This window comes from Tenrec ecaudatus, chromosome 16 (genome assembly GCF_050624435.1).
Source record: "Tenrec ecaudatus isolate mTenEca1 chromosome 16, mTenEca1.hap1, whole genome shotgun sequence".
Classification (NCBI taxonomy): Eukaryota; Metazoa; Chordata; class Mammalia; order Afrosoricida; family Tenrecidae; genus Tenrec; species Tenrec ecaudatus.
Window position 1 is genome coordinate 102,754,430 of NC_134545.1, and position 15,754 is coordinate 102,770,183.

The 15,754-nt window shown below is 59.3% G+C and overlaps 1 protein-coding gene across 1 annotated transcript in view; it reads left to right on the forward strand.

Annotated features, from left to right (window-relative positions):
• GRK5 (G protein-coupled receptor kinase 5) overlaps nt 1-11,302 on the forward strand; it is a 223,387-nt gene extending 212,085 nt beyond the window's left edge. Inside the window, exons 12-16 of the mRNA XM_075533349.1 lie at nt 314-522; nt 4,641-4,778; nt 8,494-8,631; nt 9,230-9,361; nt 10,855-11,302. Of these exons, the coding sequence (XP_075389464.1) occupies nt 314-522; nt 4,641-4,778; nt 8,494-8,631; nt 9,230-9,361; nt 10,855-10,953 (716 nt within the window). The 3' untranslated portion in view covers nt 10,954-11,302. The remainder of the gene's footprint in view (nt 1-313; nt 523-4,640; nt 4,779-8,493; nt 8,632-9,229; nt 9,362-10,854) is intronic.
• The last annotated feature ends 4,452 nt before the right edge of the window (nt 11,303-15,754 follow it).

Here is a 15,754-nt window from a genome sequence, read left to right on the forward strand (position 1 = left end):
ACGTGAAGCTCTAGTTTTATTGCGGGGACACACCTCCAGTTACCACAACAACTCTGCATGGACACCCACCGCACACCTGGGCCATTCCTGCCCCCAGCACAGTGTGCATAAAGCAGCTCCCACCCTGGGAATAGGCCCCGTAGCCACACACAGCACCCACAGAGGACAGCCAAACAGCCAGGCTCCTGGGAGGCAATGGTGGTTAAGGCAGTTGGTTGGCAGGAGCCCACAGGGAGAAGCATGTCCCAGGGTAAGGAGCAGGTCCAGCCCGCTCTGCCCCTCACCTCTCGCCCCTCCTCCTGCTCTGCCGTAGCCCCAGAGGTCCTGAATAACCAGAGGTATGGCCTGAGCCCCGACTACTGGGGCCTGGGCTGCCTCATCTATGAGATGATCGAGGGCCAGTCGCCCTTCCGCGGCCGCAAGGAGAAGGTCAAGCGCGAGGAGGTAGACCGCCGGGTCCTGGAGACCGAGGAGGCCTACTCGCCCAAGTTCTCCGCGGAGGCAGAGTCCATCTGCAAGATGGTGAGTCCCGTGAGCTGTGCCGGCCTGGGGCTGGGGGGCGCCCAGCATGCCCAGAGGAGCCTCTGTGGTGCCTCGGACAGGGGGCTCTTGGGGCAGGACGGGGAGGCAGGGGGCTTGGGCACTGAGGGTCTGAGGTGGACAGCGGAAGCCACTCTGGTCTAGCAAACTGGTTGGGGGAGTCAGGGAGGGAGAAAGAGGTGTTCTAAGCTGGTCCTTCAGATGCCCAGGGGTCGACCCCACCCTTGGCTGGGCCTCCCTGTCTGAATCATCACTGTCTTGGAACGTTGCCCAGGGAGCCCTGATGGTGTTGTGGTTATGTGTTGGGCTGCTAACTGCATGGTCAGTGGTTCAATACCAATAGCCACTCTGCGGGAGAAAAGTGAGGCTTTCTACTCTCATAAAGAGTGACAGTCTCAGAAACCCACAGGGGCTGTTCTACCCTGTCCTTTAGGGTCCCCGTGAGTCGGCACCAGTGGCAGTGGGTTTAGAGGAACGTGATGCCTGGTGCTGAGTGTCAGTGGCCAGGGGAATGAGCTATGACCGGGCCATAAGCAGGGCCCATGGGCTTGGGCAGCTAGAGATCAAAGCAGTCACAGGAGCTGCGGGGGTTGTTGGAGCAGAGAGTGAGGTGGCCCCTGGACCACAGCCATCACTTTGGAGGGAGAGGGCAGGCAGGAGCAGGCCTCAGGACTCTATCTTCAGGAAGCAGGGCTGTAGTTTGGAAGCAGGGGAGTGGGAGGGAGACCACCCCCATTTCTGCCTGGCTCTCAGGCTCCCCATCTCCACCCAGGCCACCTGGGACCCCTCTCAGTTGGTGGCAGCCCCACGCAGACAGGAAGGCCCTTCTAGCCTCAGACTTCCTCTCCCTCAGGCCACTGTACTAGGAGCAGCCTTCGGGGACAGCGGGCGGGCTGGGCCTGGGGAGGGGCCTCTCTGTACTTCACCATCGGCCAGGCTGGTTGGGAGTATCTACAGCCCCCAGGGGGAGTGCCAGGATCTAGAACCCCCACAAGGCTGCATCGCTCCAGCCCAGGGACCATCTACCTTAGCGCCCCCCACCCCCCACCTCTCCTAAGAAGCCCCTCCCTCCACCACCGCCCAGCTGTGGAAGCAGGGTCTGGGCCACATTTGCCCTCTGACCCCTCCTCACAGAAAAGGAAGCACAGATGGCTTGGCCTCTGAGAGGCCCCAAGGGAGGGCTGCAGAAGTGCACCCAAGCCAGGACCCCCAGACAGCATGCAGCCCCTCCCCCAGAACCCCAGCCGGGAGCAGGGGACAGGAGGTCAGCTAATGGGCAAGGTAAGCCCGGGCTGCGCAGCACTTGGCTTGTCTGTGGGGAGTGGTCTGTATGGTTACACAGGACAAGAGAAAGAGGGGGGCGTGGTCAGAGTATCACCAGATGGCTGCAGGTCAGGTTAGGGATGCAGAGAAGCAGGTCTCAGGAGACCGCCGTGCAAGAAGGGGCATGCTGAGAGGTCAGAGGCAGAGAGGGTACCCGCAGCTCCCCCCCCTCCCTTGGGTCCTGCTTTGGGGCACAGATCTACCCCACTCCCCACCACCCGCAGCTGGGACAGGGCACTGCTGTCCCTCTGCTGCCCCCTGGTGATCACTCAGGGAAGGCAAAGGCCAAGCCCCTGTTCAGGGCACTCCAGAGCCCAGGGGTAACTAACTACCCAGGCTCAAACTCACCTCCCCGTACCTGCTCTCCAGTGAAAACTGTGTGTGCCCACCCCCCGGAGGGATCCAGTCTCGTTCTGCCTGACAAAGGACCCCAGGGTCTGGGAGTGCTGGTCTTTGGCCTCTTCTATGCCCTGAACATGGCCTCCTGTCCAGCTCAGGACAGGACAGATGTCTTATATAAGGGGGGTGCCTCCCAGCTTCTGGATGAGTTGGGGCACCAGCCACTCCGCAAACAAGACAGCAAGCAAGCCAGTGCCCAGGCCCCAGACTTACCCCTCCTGTCCTGTCACCTCAGACCCCCTCCCCACTCATCACTGCCCCAGGTCCAGACCCCCAGTCCCAGCTTCCTCAAGTCCCAGCTGAGTCTACCCACTGGACTTCCTGTACCCCTTCTCTGCCTGCCTCAGGGCACCCTTCCTCCCTCCTAGCTCTCCCCAGCTCTCCTTCCCACTTCCAGTGTGGGTGTCACTTAACTGTCCCTGATACTACATTTGCAAGCCGGCAGCATCTGTGGGTGTTTGTTCATCCCACGCAGGGTTTTAAAGATCAGGGGCCAATTGCCAACATGTAAAGATGGGGGGGATTTGACTTAAAAACCTGTATCCCCCATTTGCTCCTGGACTGAGCAGAAGCGGGAGTTCCTAGCATCCTGCCTGGCAGGAACAGATGGCCACCTGGCACTACCCACCAGTCCACCTCTCCCTGTCACTGCCTGGTGTAACACCTGTGGGCTGCAGGGTCCCAACTAGGGGGCCAGGGGACTAAAGGAGGCCAGACTCCTAGCTTAACCCTTTCAAAGACAGGCCCTTGTAATTGTGGTTAAGTACTTGGTTACTAATCAAAGGTCAGTAGTTCAAGGCCACCAGCCACTGCTCCAGAGAAAGAGAGGGCAGCGTGCTTTTATAAAGATGACAGTTTTAGAAACCCCATGGGGCAGGTCTGCGCCATCCCATGGTTCACTGGGCATCAGAAATGACCCCATGGCAGTGGCTGGATTGGGTTTGGGCTGGTACTTGCCCCAGGACCTTTGACTCCTTCTTAGGTGGCAGGGAGGGGTCCTTAGGAGGAAAGGACATGGAGGTTCCCTGCAGAGCTATCCCCTCACTTCTCCAGGGGCCCAGGCCTCTCAGGATCTGCTCAGAATATCATGTCTCTGGAAGCCAGCCCCACTCCCACCCCCATCCCATCTGGCCAGCAGGTTGGTAGATACAGGCTCCTCCTCCCCTTCAACCCTAAGCCTCCCAAAGGGCATAAGCTCCACCCTGCCTGCTCCAGCGCCTTCTGCTGCCCACATGGGGAAGTGAGACCCCCTGTACCTGCTCACTGGGGTGACCACAAAAGATCCCCCCCGACCAGGGGCAGCAAAGGCCCCTTTGCTTTGCCCAGCATGCCCACCTCTGTGCCGCATCACGTCACATCGGCCATGTCTCCCCAGAGCCTTAGCATACCCAGGAGCACTGCTCACCCTCTTCTGCCTGAGAGCTCAGAGGCCTCCTCCAGACCACCCCACCCCCAGGTGTCCCCGCCCCAGGGGAGCCTTCCGGGACTGACTAACCCATGGCTCCTGCTTGGCTTTTGTCGGCCTTCCTCCAGCCTCAGCTCACTCTGCCCACACTGGTTACCCCAACCCCACCCCACCCAGGCCAGCCAGGCAGTGTCCCACAGTGAAATGAGGCCCTGCATGGCATCAGGGAGAGAGACACCTGGGCTCAGGCCCTGGATGCAGGTGGCCACGCACTACAGCCAGTCGTTGCTCCCTCCAGCCTCCTTGGTCGGATCTCTCTTGAGTACCAGCCACTTCCTCTCACTCGCCCGCATGCTAATGAGGGGACTCCCCCAGCCCAACACCATCATTCAGGTGGTTTCCCAAAAACATGCCCCGGAGACCCGCCATGGTCAGCCTGGGCTTGCCACCCCCCTCCCCCCACGGGGACCTTGCCTTATAAGACTCACCTCCAGTGCCCTTCTCTGGGCAGCTGTGGCGGGTGACGTGGGTTCCTCTGGGTCCCGAGTGTGACCGCTGGCCGCTCGTGGGGCTGGCCCCTCGCTGCCGGCACAGTGGTTTGTACCGACAGGTGGTCTGCTCTCAGGGCTGCCAAGCCCATTCTGACTCACGTGACCCGTGTGGGTGAGGAGCTGCCCCGGGGCTTCCTTGCCTGTCATCTTTCCAGGGGCAGACAGCCAGGCCTGGCTGCATAGGGCCGCTTACCCTTTGTGCTGCTGGGACTCCTTCCTTCCCCAGTCGGTACCAGGCCCGGTGTCCAGTCCAGGGAGAAACAGGCATCTCACTACCCTGTAAGCAGATGCACACAGGGTCCCCGGGGCAGCCCTGGGGTGTGAGGTCTCAACAGGGGCAGGGGCATCTGGGAGGGTTCAGGGAAAGCGAGGTGACTGAACGCCTGCACCCCCGGGCCTCACAGCCTCTCTGTCCACCGCAGCTGCTCACCAAAGACGCAAAGCAGAGGCTGGGCTGTCAGGAGGAAGGGGCCGTGGAAGTCAAGCGGCATGCCTTCTTCAGGAACATGAACTTCAAGCGCTTAGAAGCTGGGATGCTGGACCCTCCCTTTGTGCCCGATGTGAGTAGCTGCTGCCGTCAGCCCGTGTTAACTCTGACGCCGGTTCTGTGCATCCCAAGTGCCCCTGCCCCCTCCCCAGTGGGCTTCTCCCACGCTTCCCCTTCATCCACCCCCTTATGCAAAGGGTCCGGCAGCTCCTTCTCCCTCCCTGGAACCTGGGACCCAGCTCCTGACCCCCTCACCATGTCTACAAGTAGTGCAGATGGGGAACCCCTCGCTGGTCACCAGAGACCCTGGTGCTCATCCAGACCCAGGGAACCTCCTTGAACCTCAGTTCCTCACTTAAGAGGCTGTGGTAGCCACGCTCCCCACCACGCAAAGGTGGAGGTACACAAGAGGTGAGATCATGTGCTCTGCAGAGCACCGAGGACCAGGGACCTCGCTTCCGCTGCCTGTCCGTCTAAGCAGTGCGCTGAGCACCCATGGGTGAGCATGTTCTGGGCCAGGCCCAGGGCTACAGGGCTAGCTCCGCCCCCGGTGCTCACCTTGTGGGGTCTAATGATGTCCCAGTGGCTGCTAGCCATCGTCTCTGTGACCCCCAGGAACCAGCCCTGCCAAGCTGGGCAGCCTTTGCTTCGAGCATCCTTGTGAGAGGGGGTCTTCCCAGCTGCTCAGTGCACATTCCAGATGTCATTCTCCAGGAAGGCCAACCGGGGCCTCTGCTCCTTCAGAGTTCCCACGAGAACCCCACCTGGCTGGGGGGTGGGGTGGCAAGCTAAGAGGCCACAGCAGCAGCAATGTTCTGAAGCCAGCTTGTCTCCCCTCAGAAGAAGTGACTCCTACCTGGTGGCGTAGTGGTTATGGTTACGAGTTGAGCTGCAATTCCCATGGTTGACAGTTTGAAACCACCAGTAGCTCTGTGGGGGAGCCTGGGCTTTCCACTCCCAGCAACAGTGAGTCTTGGAAACCCACGGGGTCCATGAGTCAGCAGGGACTTAATGGCAGTGAGGTTTGGGGGAGGAGTTAGGTGGAGCCCTGAGAACGTAGTTGGTTACATGTTGGGCCGCCAACTGCAAGGTCAGCATTTCGAAACCACGGCAGAGATGGGGCTTCCTACTGGATAAAGAGTGACCGTCTGGGAATCTCCCCGGAGCAGCTCCTGCCAGTCCTGTAGCATTGGCGCCAGTCCCAGTGACCCGATGGTAGTGAGGGTTGAGGAGTGGGTTGCTTTGTGTGTGGTTTTTTTAAAGCTGAGGATTATGGAGATGGCCGGAAGTGACATCTGTGAATCACCTAGATTGGCCACGTGAGGTGGTTTGGGTGCGGTCACTGGCTCATGCCCTCAGTCAGGGGGAAGAGGGAGCATCCAGGCTGCCTGCTGCTTGGGTGGCAATGGGATCCCATGAGTCACTACAAGGGGAAGTCGCTGTCGACCTCCCAGCATGCCCCGAGCCTGTGCGGGCTCTGGGGGACCCCTGTGGTGAACAAACCCAAGGTAGTGAACTTGGTAGAATTTACAGTCTGAGGAGATGGAGAGAGGGAACCAGGATCAGAGCAGGTCCGTGTGAGGAGACAGTCAGGGGCAGGGGTGGGGTTGGGGGAACCATGCTGATAAGACTGGCCTGACTGGAATCAGCCCCACCCAGCACTGAAAGCCCCTCATAGAAGGCACACCTGAGATGCCCCCCAGGGTGTGGAGAGGATGAGAAGAGTGGACCCAGTGTGGGGGCACACAGCAGATGCCAACCACGGCTAGAGACTTCTTCCCCCCACCCCCCTGTAGCCCACTGGGGCACTGGGGCTGGAAGTTGTCGGCAGTGGATGCCAGGCCCTGTGAGCTGGAGGGTCTGTTCTCACGGCCACCCCCCTGCCTCCTCCATGTGTCCCTGGGGAGCCAGGCCAGCCCTTCCCCACAAAGCTGCTCCCACCACCTTCCTCCGTCCCAAGTGAATGATGCGTATTTCTCATTCTCAGGCACTCTTTCTAGACCCAAATGTACGCATTCTGACAGAACCCAGAGCAGCCAAGAAGCAGGGATAAACGTCAGTTACATATTTCTTAAAGGCACTTTCTTTGTGGCTCCCCTGAGTGCAGGCTGTGCCAGTACAGAGGGGCCTGGTGTCCAGTTGCAACAGACTGCTTTCCAGCCCCTACTTTCTCACTGCAGGACCCCACTGTTCCCTGCTCAGCCAGGCATAGTTGGAGCTGCTGCCCACAGGTGCCTGGACCCCAGAAAGCAGGACCGGGGAGCCCTAGAAAGCTCCGGAGTCTTCTGAGCCACAGGACCCTGATTCTCACATGCTGGCCTTCACCTTAGTTCTGTGCTAGGTGCTGGGCCAAGGGCTGGGGCACAAGGATAGAGGGGGCCAGAGGTCACCTCTGCCCTGGAGTCCTCTCTGTGGATGCCTCGAGCCCCCCCAGCCCTGTTGTGCTGGCCCTCCCCAACCCCAGACCCTGGAGGCAAGACCCAGTGAGGTCATCTCAGTGAGCCATGGTGGAGAGCAGGCCCTGCCCATGCATGCCGGTGGATGGGGAGGTTCAAGGTCACTCACCACCATAATGGCAGCAGCTCTTGCCCAGAGGCCAGATGACGATTTACAGAGCAACTCAGCGGTTTACCATCAGCAGTCAGTTTGGTTTCCACTCACCTCGCAGTCCCACATTGGACCGTCTCTTATTCCACTGCTTCCCTGAGTCCCTGCTTCCATCCTCCTTTCCTGACCCCCTTGTCCTTCAGTGGGTGCCTCCTCCAACACGCAGCAGTAAGTTCCCTTTCAGACCTGAAGGGTGACTAAGGGCCAGAGTCTTGGGGTTCTACCAGTCTCTTTCAGGAGTTTGAGTCTTGTTCCACATTTCACTGCCCTCTACCCAGGACTGTAGAACACCATCCTTTTCAGAGCTGCTGGCCTCGGGGTGGCTGATGGGGATGCCTCTGGACCACATGCAGACCAAGAGCTGTACCTTAAGTGGTTGGTCAGTGAGCTCTCAAGACCCCCAGCCCATTTCCTCCGAGACGGTCCCCAGCCTCCACCCCCCACTGTGCCGCCCAGTCTTCCTGTCCTCTCTCCCGGGGTCCGTCCGATTATTGGACTCAGAGTTCCCGCTCTCTGCTGCCCCCTCCCCACCGTATTCCCCCTGCGTGGAGAGAAACCCACAGTGGCACCTGAGGTAGCTGTTCATAAGCCGTCAAGACCCTTCTCGCTACTCCCCAAAGTAGAGCAGGGACTTTTCTCACCCCCACCCTGCCGGTGGAGAAGCTGAGGCCAAGAGGGGCAGAGCTGGGGTCCCAGGCCAGACCTGTGGTTGCCCAACCTGGGTGCTAAGCCACCGGCCCCCACCGTCCTTCACACTCTGGCAGGGAGAGGGTCCGAGTACCTTCTGAGATGTGCGCCCCAAGCACCTGAGTGTGCTTGGTTCTCAGCCACCTTCTGGATAGAGGGGCGGTGGCTGCTGCAGGTGCTGGCGGTCCTGGCTCACACTGACCATGAATAAGCGGAACAGCCCCATAGGGCTTCCTTGGGTCTCTCTGCGGAGACACTAGGTGGGCTTAACTATGGGGTCATTACATCTTCTCCTCAGGGCTGACGGCACCGAGGACTGGGGGGGGGGGCGTGTTCTATCTCCCCACTTGGCCGTGGGGTGATCTGTGAGGTGAGGGGCAGGGAGTCTAGACACCTCGGGTGGACGTGCCTGGTGCCATCTGCCACGGGGAGCTCAGGTTCTCCAGAGGCTCATCAGGCCTGTGACGGAGCCCTCTTCCCTGGGCCGGCCACAGCCCCGGGCCGTTTACTGTAAGGACGTGTTAGACATCGAGCAGTTCTCCACCGTGAAGGGCGTCAACCTGGACCACACGGACGACGACTTCTACTCCAAGTTCTCCACAGGCTCCGTGCCCATCCCCTGGCAAAACGAGGTGTGTGGGGCCCACTGGGGGTGTGGCAATGGTGAAGGCACGTGGTTGTGGGGATAGGCCATGAGGCAGCAGTGGTGGGGGGTCCCAGCGGCAGCAGGCTGAGAGGGAGTCAGGAGACATGACCTGTACAGGTGATTCCGAGAGAACTTTGCTGGAGGGATGTGTGAGGTTCTGATGGGTGAGAGCTGGGTGCTAGGGGCTGACATAGCCTGCCAGCCTACAGACAAGGAAGGAGGACCGAATGGGGTATGCATTAGGTAGACTCTGGTTAAGGTAAGATGTGACCAGGTGGAATGTGGACCAGACAGGGTGTGAATCTGGTGGCATGTGGATCAGGTAGGTGTGATCAGGTGGCTGTGGATGGGGAGAGTATGGACTAGGTGGTGTGATCAGGTGGCTGTGGATGGGAGTATGATGGGGGAGTTGTGATTAGGTGACAGGAATGTGCACCCTGCCCAGGAGGGTGCTGTGTTCGCTCGTGGGGGCAGAGGGGAAGAGAGAAGCCTGGCCCCACCCTGTAAAATGGAAGGGCAGACCCAGAGGACCTCAAGTGGGGTGCTGGCTCTGAGGACTCTAGATATGGGCCCTACTCCTACAGATGATAGAAACCGAATGCTTCAAAGAACTGAATGTGTTTGGACCGAACGGGACCCTGTCGCCAGACCTGAACAGAAGTCGTCCTCCAGAGCCTCCGAAGAAAGGACTGCTACAGAGAATCTTCAAACGGCAGGTGAGAGCCATGTGTGTGCACATGTGCGCACACCTATATATACATATGCACACACACCCATGCATACATACACACGTGCATGCACACCCACAAACCCATGCATACACACATATGCACCCATACACACACATACAGTTCTGCGGGCTGGGGGCAAAGGGCAGCACAGTGTAGACAAAGCCCTAAAAACCACAGTAGGGGGCAGGGTGTCCATGGTCAGAACCAGTCTGAATGGACGTGCCGGCTTCCCTGCCCACCGGCTATGAATGGGATGAGAGGGCTTCTCAGAACCCTGAGTACTGTGGGCCAGTCAGCTCTCAGTCATGGGGCAGGGACTACTTTGTACCCTGTAGTACACGTGGCAGGACCACAGCCTTCCCCACATGATGCAGTAGCACTCACACACCCCCCCTCAGTGTTGGGGAGGCACAGAAGTGCCCTAGTATTGCCCAGTGTTCCTTGGGGACAGCTGCTCCCTACAGCCTGTAGAAAGGCAGTGTGATGGGGGTGATACCCCATAGACCATTACAGCCTCTGGGGCAGGGCCCCCTTAATTTGACAGGAGGCCTCCAACTGGCATTGAGAGAAGACTGGCTTTTTGAGAAAAGACATTTGTCACTGGGCCTGGCCTGGTCCATGCGGCCGGGGCACCTCAAGCAGGAGGGTGAAAGCCTACTGCCCCCAACAACCACGCACAAGGTGGCCCCCAGCAGCCTCTCTTGACTTAGCCCTTCAAACACTGAGTCTGGTGCTCCATCCAGATCCACCCCCCTCCTCCTACTAGCCCTGCCCTTGTCTCTCCCTCCCAGCCAACTGCCAGGGGAGCCAGGCCCTCAGCCCTGCCCCCCACAGGGTTTCAGTGGCTGTGATCCTTCAGGAATAGATTGCAGGCCTTGCTTCCAAAGCACCTCTGGATGGATTTGAACTGTCAACCTTTCCTTTAGTAATGGAGTGCTTAACCATTGGCCCCAGCCCTGAGCATCCAGGCATAGAAGCCAAGAGGTTCAGGAACGTGGCTAAGAAAGGAGAGAGGGAAGGGAACCTGGACAATCATGTGCTGGGCCCCTTCAGGCTTAGCCGGAGAAGCCACACTCATGGCCATTGATGCCATCCTGGCTCACAGTGACCGGACAGGCCTGCCCCTATGGGTGTCCAGGAAAATAACTCTTTATAGGAGCAGAAAGCCTTCTCTTTCAGATAGGCTGGCGGTTTCAAACTGCTGACCTTGTAGTTAGCAGCCCAACTCATAACCCCTACACCACCAGGGCTCCTCCTGCAGGCTCAGGACACACCTACTTACCCAGAGGCTCTCCCACCACCCGGTATGAGCAGACAGTGCCCTCTGCCCCAGGCCAGGGGCCACCTCTGGGTGAAAGCATGCAGGGAGACTGCCCAGGAGGAGCTGGGTAGACTAGGCCTGGCGCTTCACCTGCCCCTCAGGTAGGTGGGCTCTGGGTGGACTCCGCCACGCACTGACTGGCCCTCTCTCCCCCCAGCACCAGAGCAACTCCAGGAGTGCGCCCAACTCCAAGGCCAGTTTGAACCGCCACATACATTCTAACCACGTCAGCTCAAACTCCACCGGAAGCAGCTAGCTCCTGTTCTGGCTCTGACGTCCACAGTGGAACCAGCCGGACCCTTCCCCCAGACGCGGATCTGGTGTCTCAGGACTGGTGGCCCACGGCGCTCAAGCCCTGGCCAGGACGGCTGCTGGGAGCCCCCTCCAGGCACGGGGGAAGGCGGTGGCCTCGCCTTCGCAGCCGAGCCGCGAGGTTTCGCGACGAAGTTCCCACTCAGGTCTGTGGTCAGAGGTGGGCCCTGGCGCCGTGTGGACGGGATGACTCCTGGAAGCCCCGGGCCGCAGGACAACGCACGCGTTTCCATAGCCGTCACCAGAACTGAATTTTGTCTCGATGATTTTTAAAGAAAAGTTTTGTAAATTTCTGTCGTCTTGGTTTACATTTTGTATATTTGTATTTAAATGAGAATCCGACTTTGAAGCAGGGGCCGGGTGGGGGTGTTTCCCGTGCAGCCACGTGTTTTGTTTTAGGGGGAAGGAGATTGACTAGAAGAGACGCAGAAACGCAGCAAAGGCATTGGGGAAGCTGTTAGTAGGTGTAGAAACGAAGTCACAGTCCCCTTGAAGGGGGGACCACTGTGCACACCTACACCCTCTCCAGAGCCTTGGGCTCACATGGACCCCGCCCTTCCGCTGTTTGCCATCTCTTGCCTCCAATGCCCAAAGACACCCCCAGAGCTAGCCAGACCCCAGGCTGGGCCCACAGGGCATGGGCTCTGGAGAATGGCCGCCCACACCCTGGGGGCCGGGGTCTTACTTCAAGCCAGAATACTTCCAAGAGGTTAGCGCTGGGGGCATCTGTTTTACCGAGAGGCCTGGTAAGGAGGCAGCTCAGCCACAGACACCTAAGGGGGAAGGGGGCGGGCCCCTTCTGGCCAGGGAAGAATCAGGAAGCAAGAAACACTGGGTACCCCTGAGCCCCCATCTTTGTACCCATCCCACCAGCTCATCCGACAGCCTGCAGGGTTGGGTGTGGTTGCCCCAGGACCCTAGCAAGCTCCTTGGGTGTTCCCAAGCCCCCTGAGGGCTTCCTGGAGCCCCAGGTGAGCTGGTCGAGGTAGCATGGGTGGGGCTTAGTTCCCCAGGACCAAACTCACTCCTGCTTCCTGGAGCAATGGGCAGAAGCTGGCTCTGGTGGGCAGAGCTACATGTTCCAGGTAGGAGTAGCCCCCAAGTGGACTTGCCAGTCCATGGGGCCTCTGGATGATCCCTGGGCCCTTAGAGCATGGCTGTCCTGTCCCAGGGACTCCAGGCCTTCCTTTACTGCCCTCACGAGGACAGCCCTCCACTCCCCTCTAGGACAGGTGAGTTGGGTGACTCCCCAGCCCCACTGAGTGTCCAATTCGACCTCAGACCTGAGCTGTTCACAGTGGGACCTGCCCACCTGTGTCAGCACCTCCTGTTAAAATGTAGATTCCCGGGCTCCGTCCCCCGCCTAGTGGGCTTTTGGGGGAGTGTGACCCAGGAACCTGCATGGGACTCTGCCTTCTGATGTGGCTCCAGGGAAAGCCACTGCCTCGACCAGTGGCGGGGTGAGGCCAGAGATTTCAGGAAGGGAAGGGCACCGAGCCGGCAGCCTCCTGGGTTCCCCAGACTGGGCGGTGTGTTTGCAGACCATGCCACCAGCAAGGGGCCTAGGCAAAGGGGGGAGAGAGAGAAGGTGGACATAGCTGGGCTCCCCTTAGCCCACAGTATTGTTTTGCTCAGAGCAACCCTTGGCCTCCAGAGCTGCGTCTTTAAGGTCTCTTACAGACTGGACAGATAGCAGACAAAAACAGGCAGCCAGGCGCTGCAGTTTCTCTGGGCTGCATGTAGGCCCTCCGGCTCCTGCTGTCCCTCCTTTCATGATGAAATGGCTGGTCTTCCCTTAGGACTGTCAGTAGCCCAGGCCCTTGCAGAAGGGCGGGGGTAGGGGGTGGAAAGCAGTCTCTCTGGAGACCTCAAAGGCAGTGCCCTGTCCATATGCAGTCCAGAGCCAGACAGACAGACAGCTGGAGGCCGGGGACTGCATTTCCAAGTCTTCTGGGCTCCCACGGAGCCTCCCGCAGGCCTCCGCACCCACTCTCAATTCCAACTGAGTCTTCCTTCCAGCTCATTGCTTTGTCACCTGCATGGGATGCCCTTACTTAGAGCCTAAAACCCATCCTTCACCCCGCCCCCTCAAGCCCCTGTCCCTTCCACACCCTGCTCCTACTCTAAGTTAGTTTCCTACACTTGTTTTTCAAAACGAGGTTTGTAAACGGAAAAGAAAGCACTAAATCGACCCACCACCACCACCCCACCCACCCTTTGGGAGAAGGCGTAACAGGACGTCCAATGGATTGAAGTCTGTTTTCATGCATCTGAGCTCTTCCCACAGGGCCGTCCTCTGCCCCCAGGGACACTGTTCTCCAGGGACGCTGGCTGACCTAGTGCCTTTGAGGTGAGACGCAGGGTCTTGCTGAAGCATCTCTGCCGCCCCTTTCCAGAGACGGGCTGCTGTCCTCGGTGGAGCAGGGGCTGCCTCACATCTCCCCCCAGCCCCCAGAGGGACTGAGACTCATCACCATATCAAGAAGACCCAGCTGCCTCCACGGAGGGGGCATCCACTCCGGACATCACCCCCTTCTCTCACCCTTCTTGGCCACGACTTCCGGGCTGCCCACCTGCACAGAAGCTAAGCCGGGAGCAGCCGCAGAAGGGTGGCCTGTGTTCCGGCATGGAAGGACGCAGGTGTGGTCCCGGGGGTGTTGTGCACTCGGTCGGTGGCCCACTGGTGGACGACATTGGTGGCACGCTCTGAGGACAAGCATACAGATGCCCTCTTTGTTTTGAGGCACCGCTGGGATGCCTGCGCCCCTGAGCCTGGGCCAGGCTTTGCCACCCAGGGCTGTGTTCAGGCACCAGCTTGTTGGATAGCCCTCTTCCATGCCTTGGCCGCTCCTCCAAAGCCTGGATCACCTTCCCAGCAGCCTCTGCAAGTGAGCCACTGGCCCAGACCGCGTGCTGACCCTCCAGAGGGACAGGCCTCCTGGGAGCCTCACACCTTCTCTCAGCCTAGCACCCCAGGTCCTGTCACAGCTACACGTCTTCCTGAACAAAGAGGACCTCCGTCTGGGCGAGGTCTCCGCTCTCTCCTCGGGCTACTCATGGGCCGAGTATCCAGACAGACTCTTCCCTCCTCCAAGGACAACCGTTCCAAGTTGCCTTCCACTTCCAGAGCCCACGGCTCCCAGATGAGGCACAGCCTGCTTGGTCCTGGAAGGCGAGTAGGTGTGAAATCTGGGTGTTTCCAAGCTTCCTTCTGATCACAGCAGACCACCAGGAGGAAGCCCCACCCACCCCTTCCCTTGCCCTCCTTCCAGGCTCCTTCCACACTGTTCTACCCACCAACCCACCCTGCCTTGGGAGCTCCAACAGGGCCCCCAGGGTAGACACCCACCCAGGTGTGGGGAGTCCTACCTGGTCTACCTTCGGAGGCTGGCTCTAGAAACAGTGTCTTACAGCATTCAAAAAGCCAGCTCTCCTGGGGAGGGAAGGTGTTTCCCCGAAGAAGAATCTAGATGTTTTTCCCGAGCCCGCGGCGAAGTCATTTTGTATTGATCCCGAGCAAACGCTCTCGATTCATCCATATTGTGAAGCTAACCGGCATCCTAGTCGTCAAAGGTTTCTGTTTTTTTCAGGGAGATGTTAACGCTGGGGATGAGAGTCGGTCCGCATGGGGCCATGTTGAAGATCACGGCTTCTGTTCTCCTGCCACCCCGACTCCATGTCTGTGCCGTCTCATGCGTCGCAGTGCTGCTAGATCCAGATCAAACCACTGTCATTTTTTTTTTAAGAGAAATAAATTCCTTACCGAAAGTAGCATCGCCTCCTTTCCTTCTGCCAAGCTCCTAGTCGTCCACTGTGGCCCTCACCCCCGAGACGCTGCTGTTCTTCATTGTCCCCTTCATCGGTGGGTGGGTCCGTCAGCAGGTCTGACCACACTCACCACGCCCCCCCTCCTCACCTGCCCAGAGATGGCCCGGCTCAGTGGACAGGGCCTAGGGGAACTTTCTGAACCCTTTCCAGGCTCACTGGCTTCTGGTCACAATCTCAGCAGGTTCCAGAAGGGCTGAGGTTTGGCCTTCAGCAAGGCAGCCACAGACGAGCCCAGGGAGGGGCAGCAAGGCAGGCATCCTGCAGTGCTCCAGAATTGAAGGTCCCGGCCTCTGATCCTAGGCCCATCGGTCCCCTTCCACTTGCTTGGCTCGGCTGTGGAATGTGCCAGACTCTAGGGTCTGTTCAGTAGGTCCCTGAACAGTCTCTATCTTTCACTCACAGGGAAGCCTCCCAGTGGGCCTCCCCACTGTCCCTCTGCAGGTCTGCAGGGCTTGGTGTCTTCTTGCCACCACCACGGGCCTTTAAGAGCAGGGAAGGCTGGGCCCCTGGGGACAGACAGGCACTGAGCCACAGCATGGCAGGGCTCGGGCCCTGTCTGGTGGCTCTCCATCAGCCCAGTGCTGCCTGGGCCGGGCACGGGGTCGCTGAGCCTGGCTGTCTCAGGAGGAGGGCAGGGATGAATGAGAGAGTTGTGGCTTCCTAGCTGGTCTCTCCACAGGGATTCACAGAACATGCAGGGTCCCAGGTGCTGGGTGCTGAGCTCCATCAGAGAATGTCCTTCCTGAGGGCTGTGCACTCTAGAGGCAGAGAAGGCAAGAGGGCAGATACTTGGATCACAGACTCACGTGGGACCTGACTACTGGTAGGTAAAACAGGGCCAGCAAACTTGAAGTGGGGACACACGGGGACACGATGGAATGCAGATTCTGACTCAGTAGGTCTAGGGCAGGCAGGGT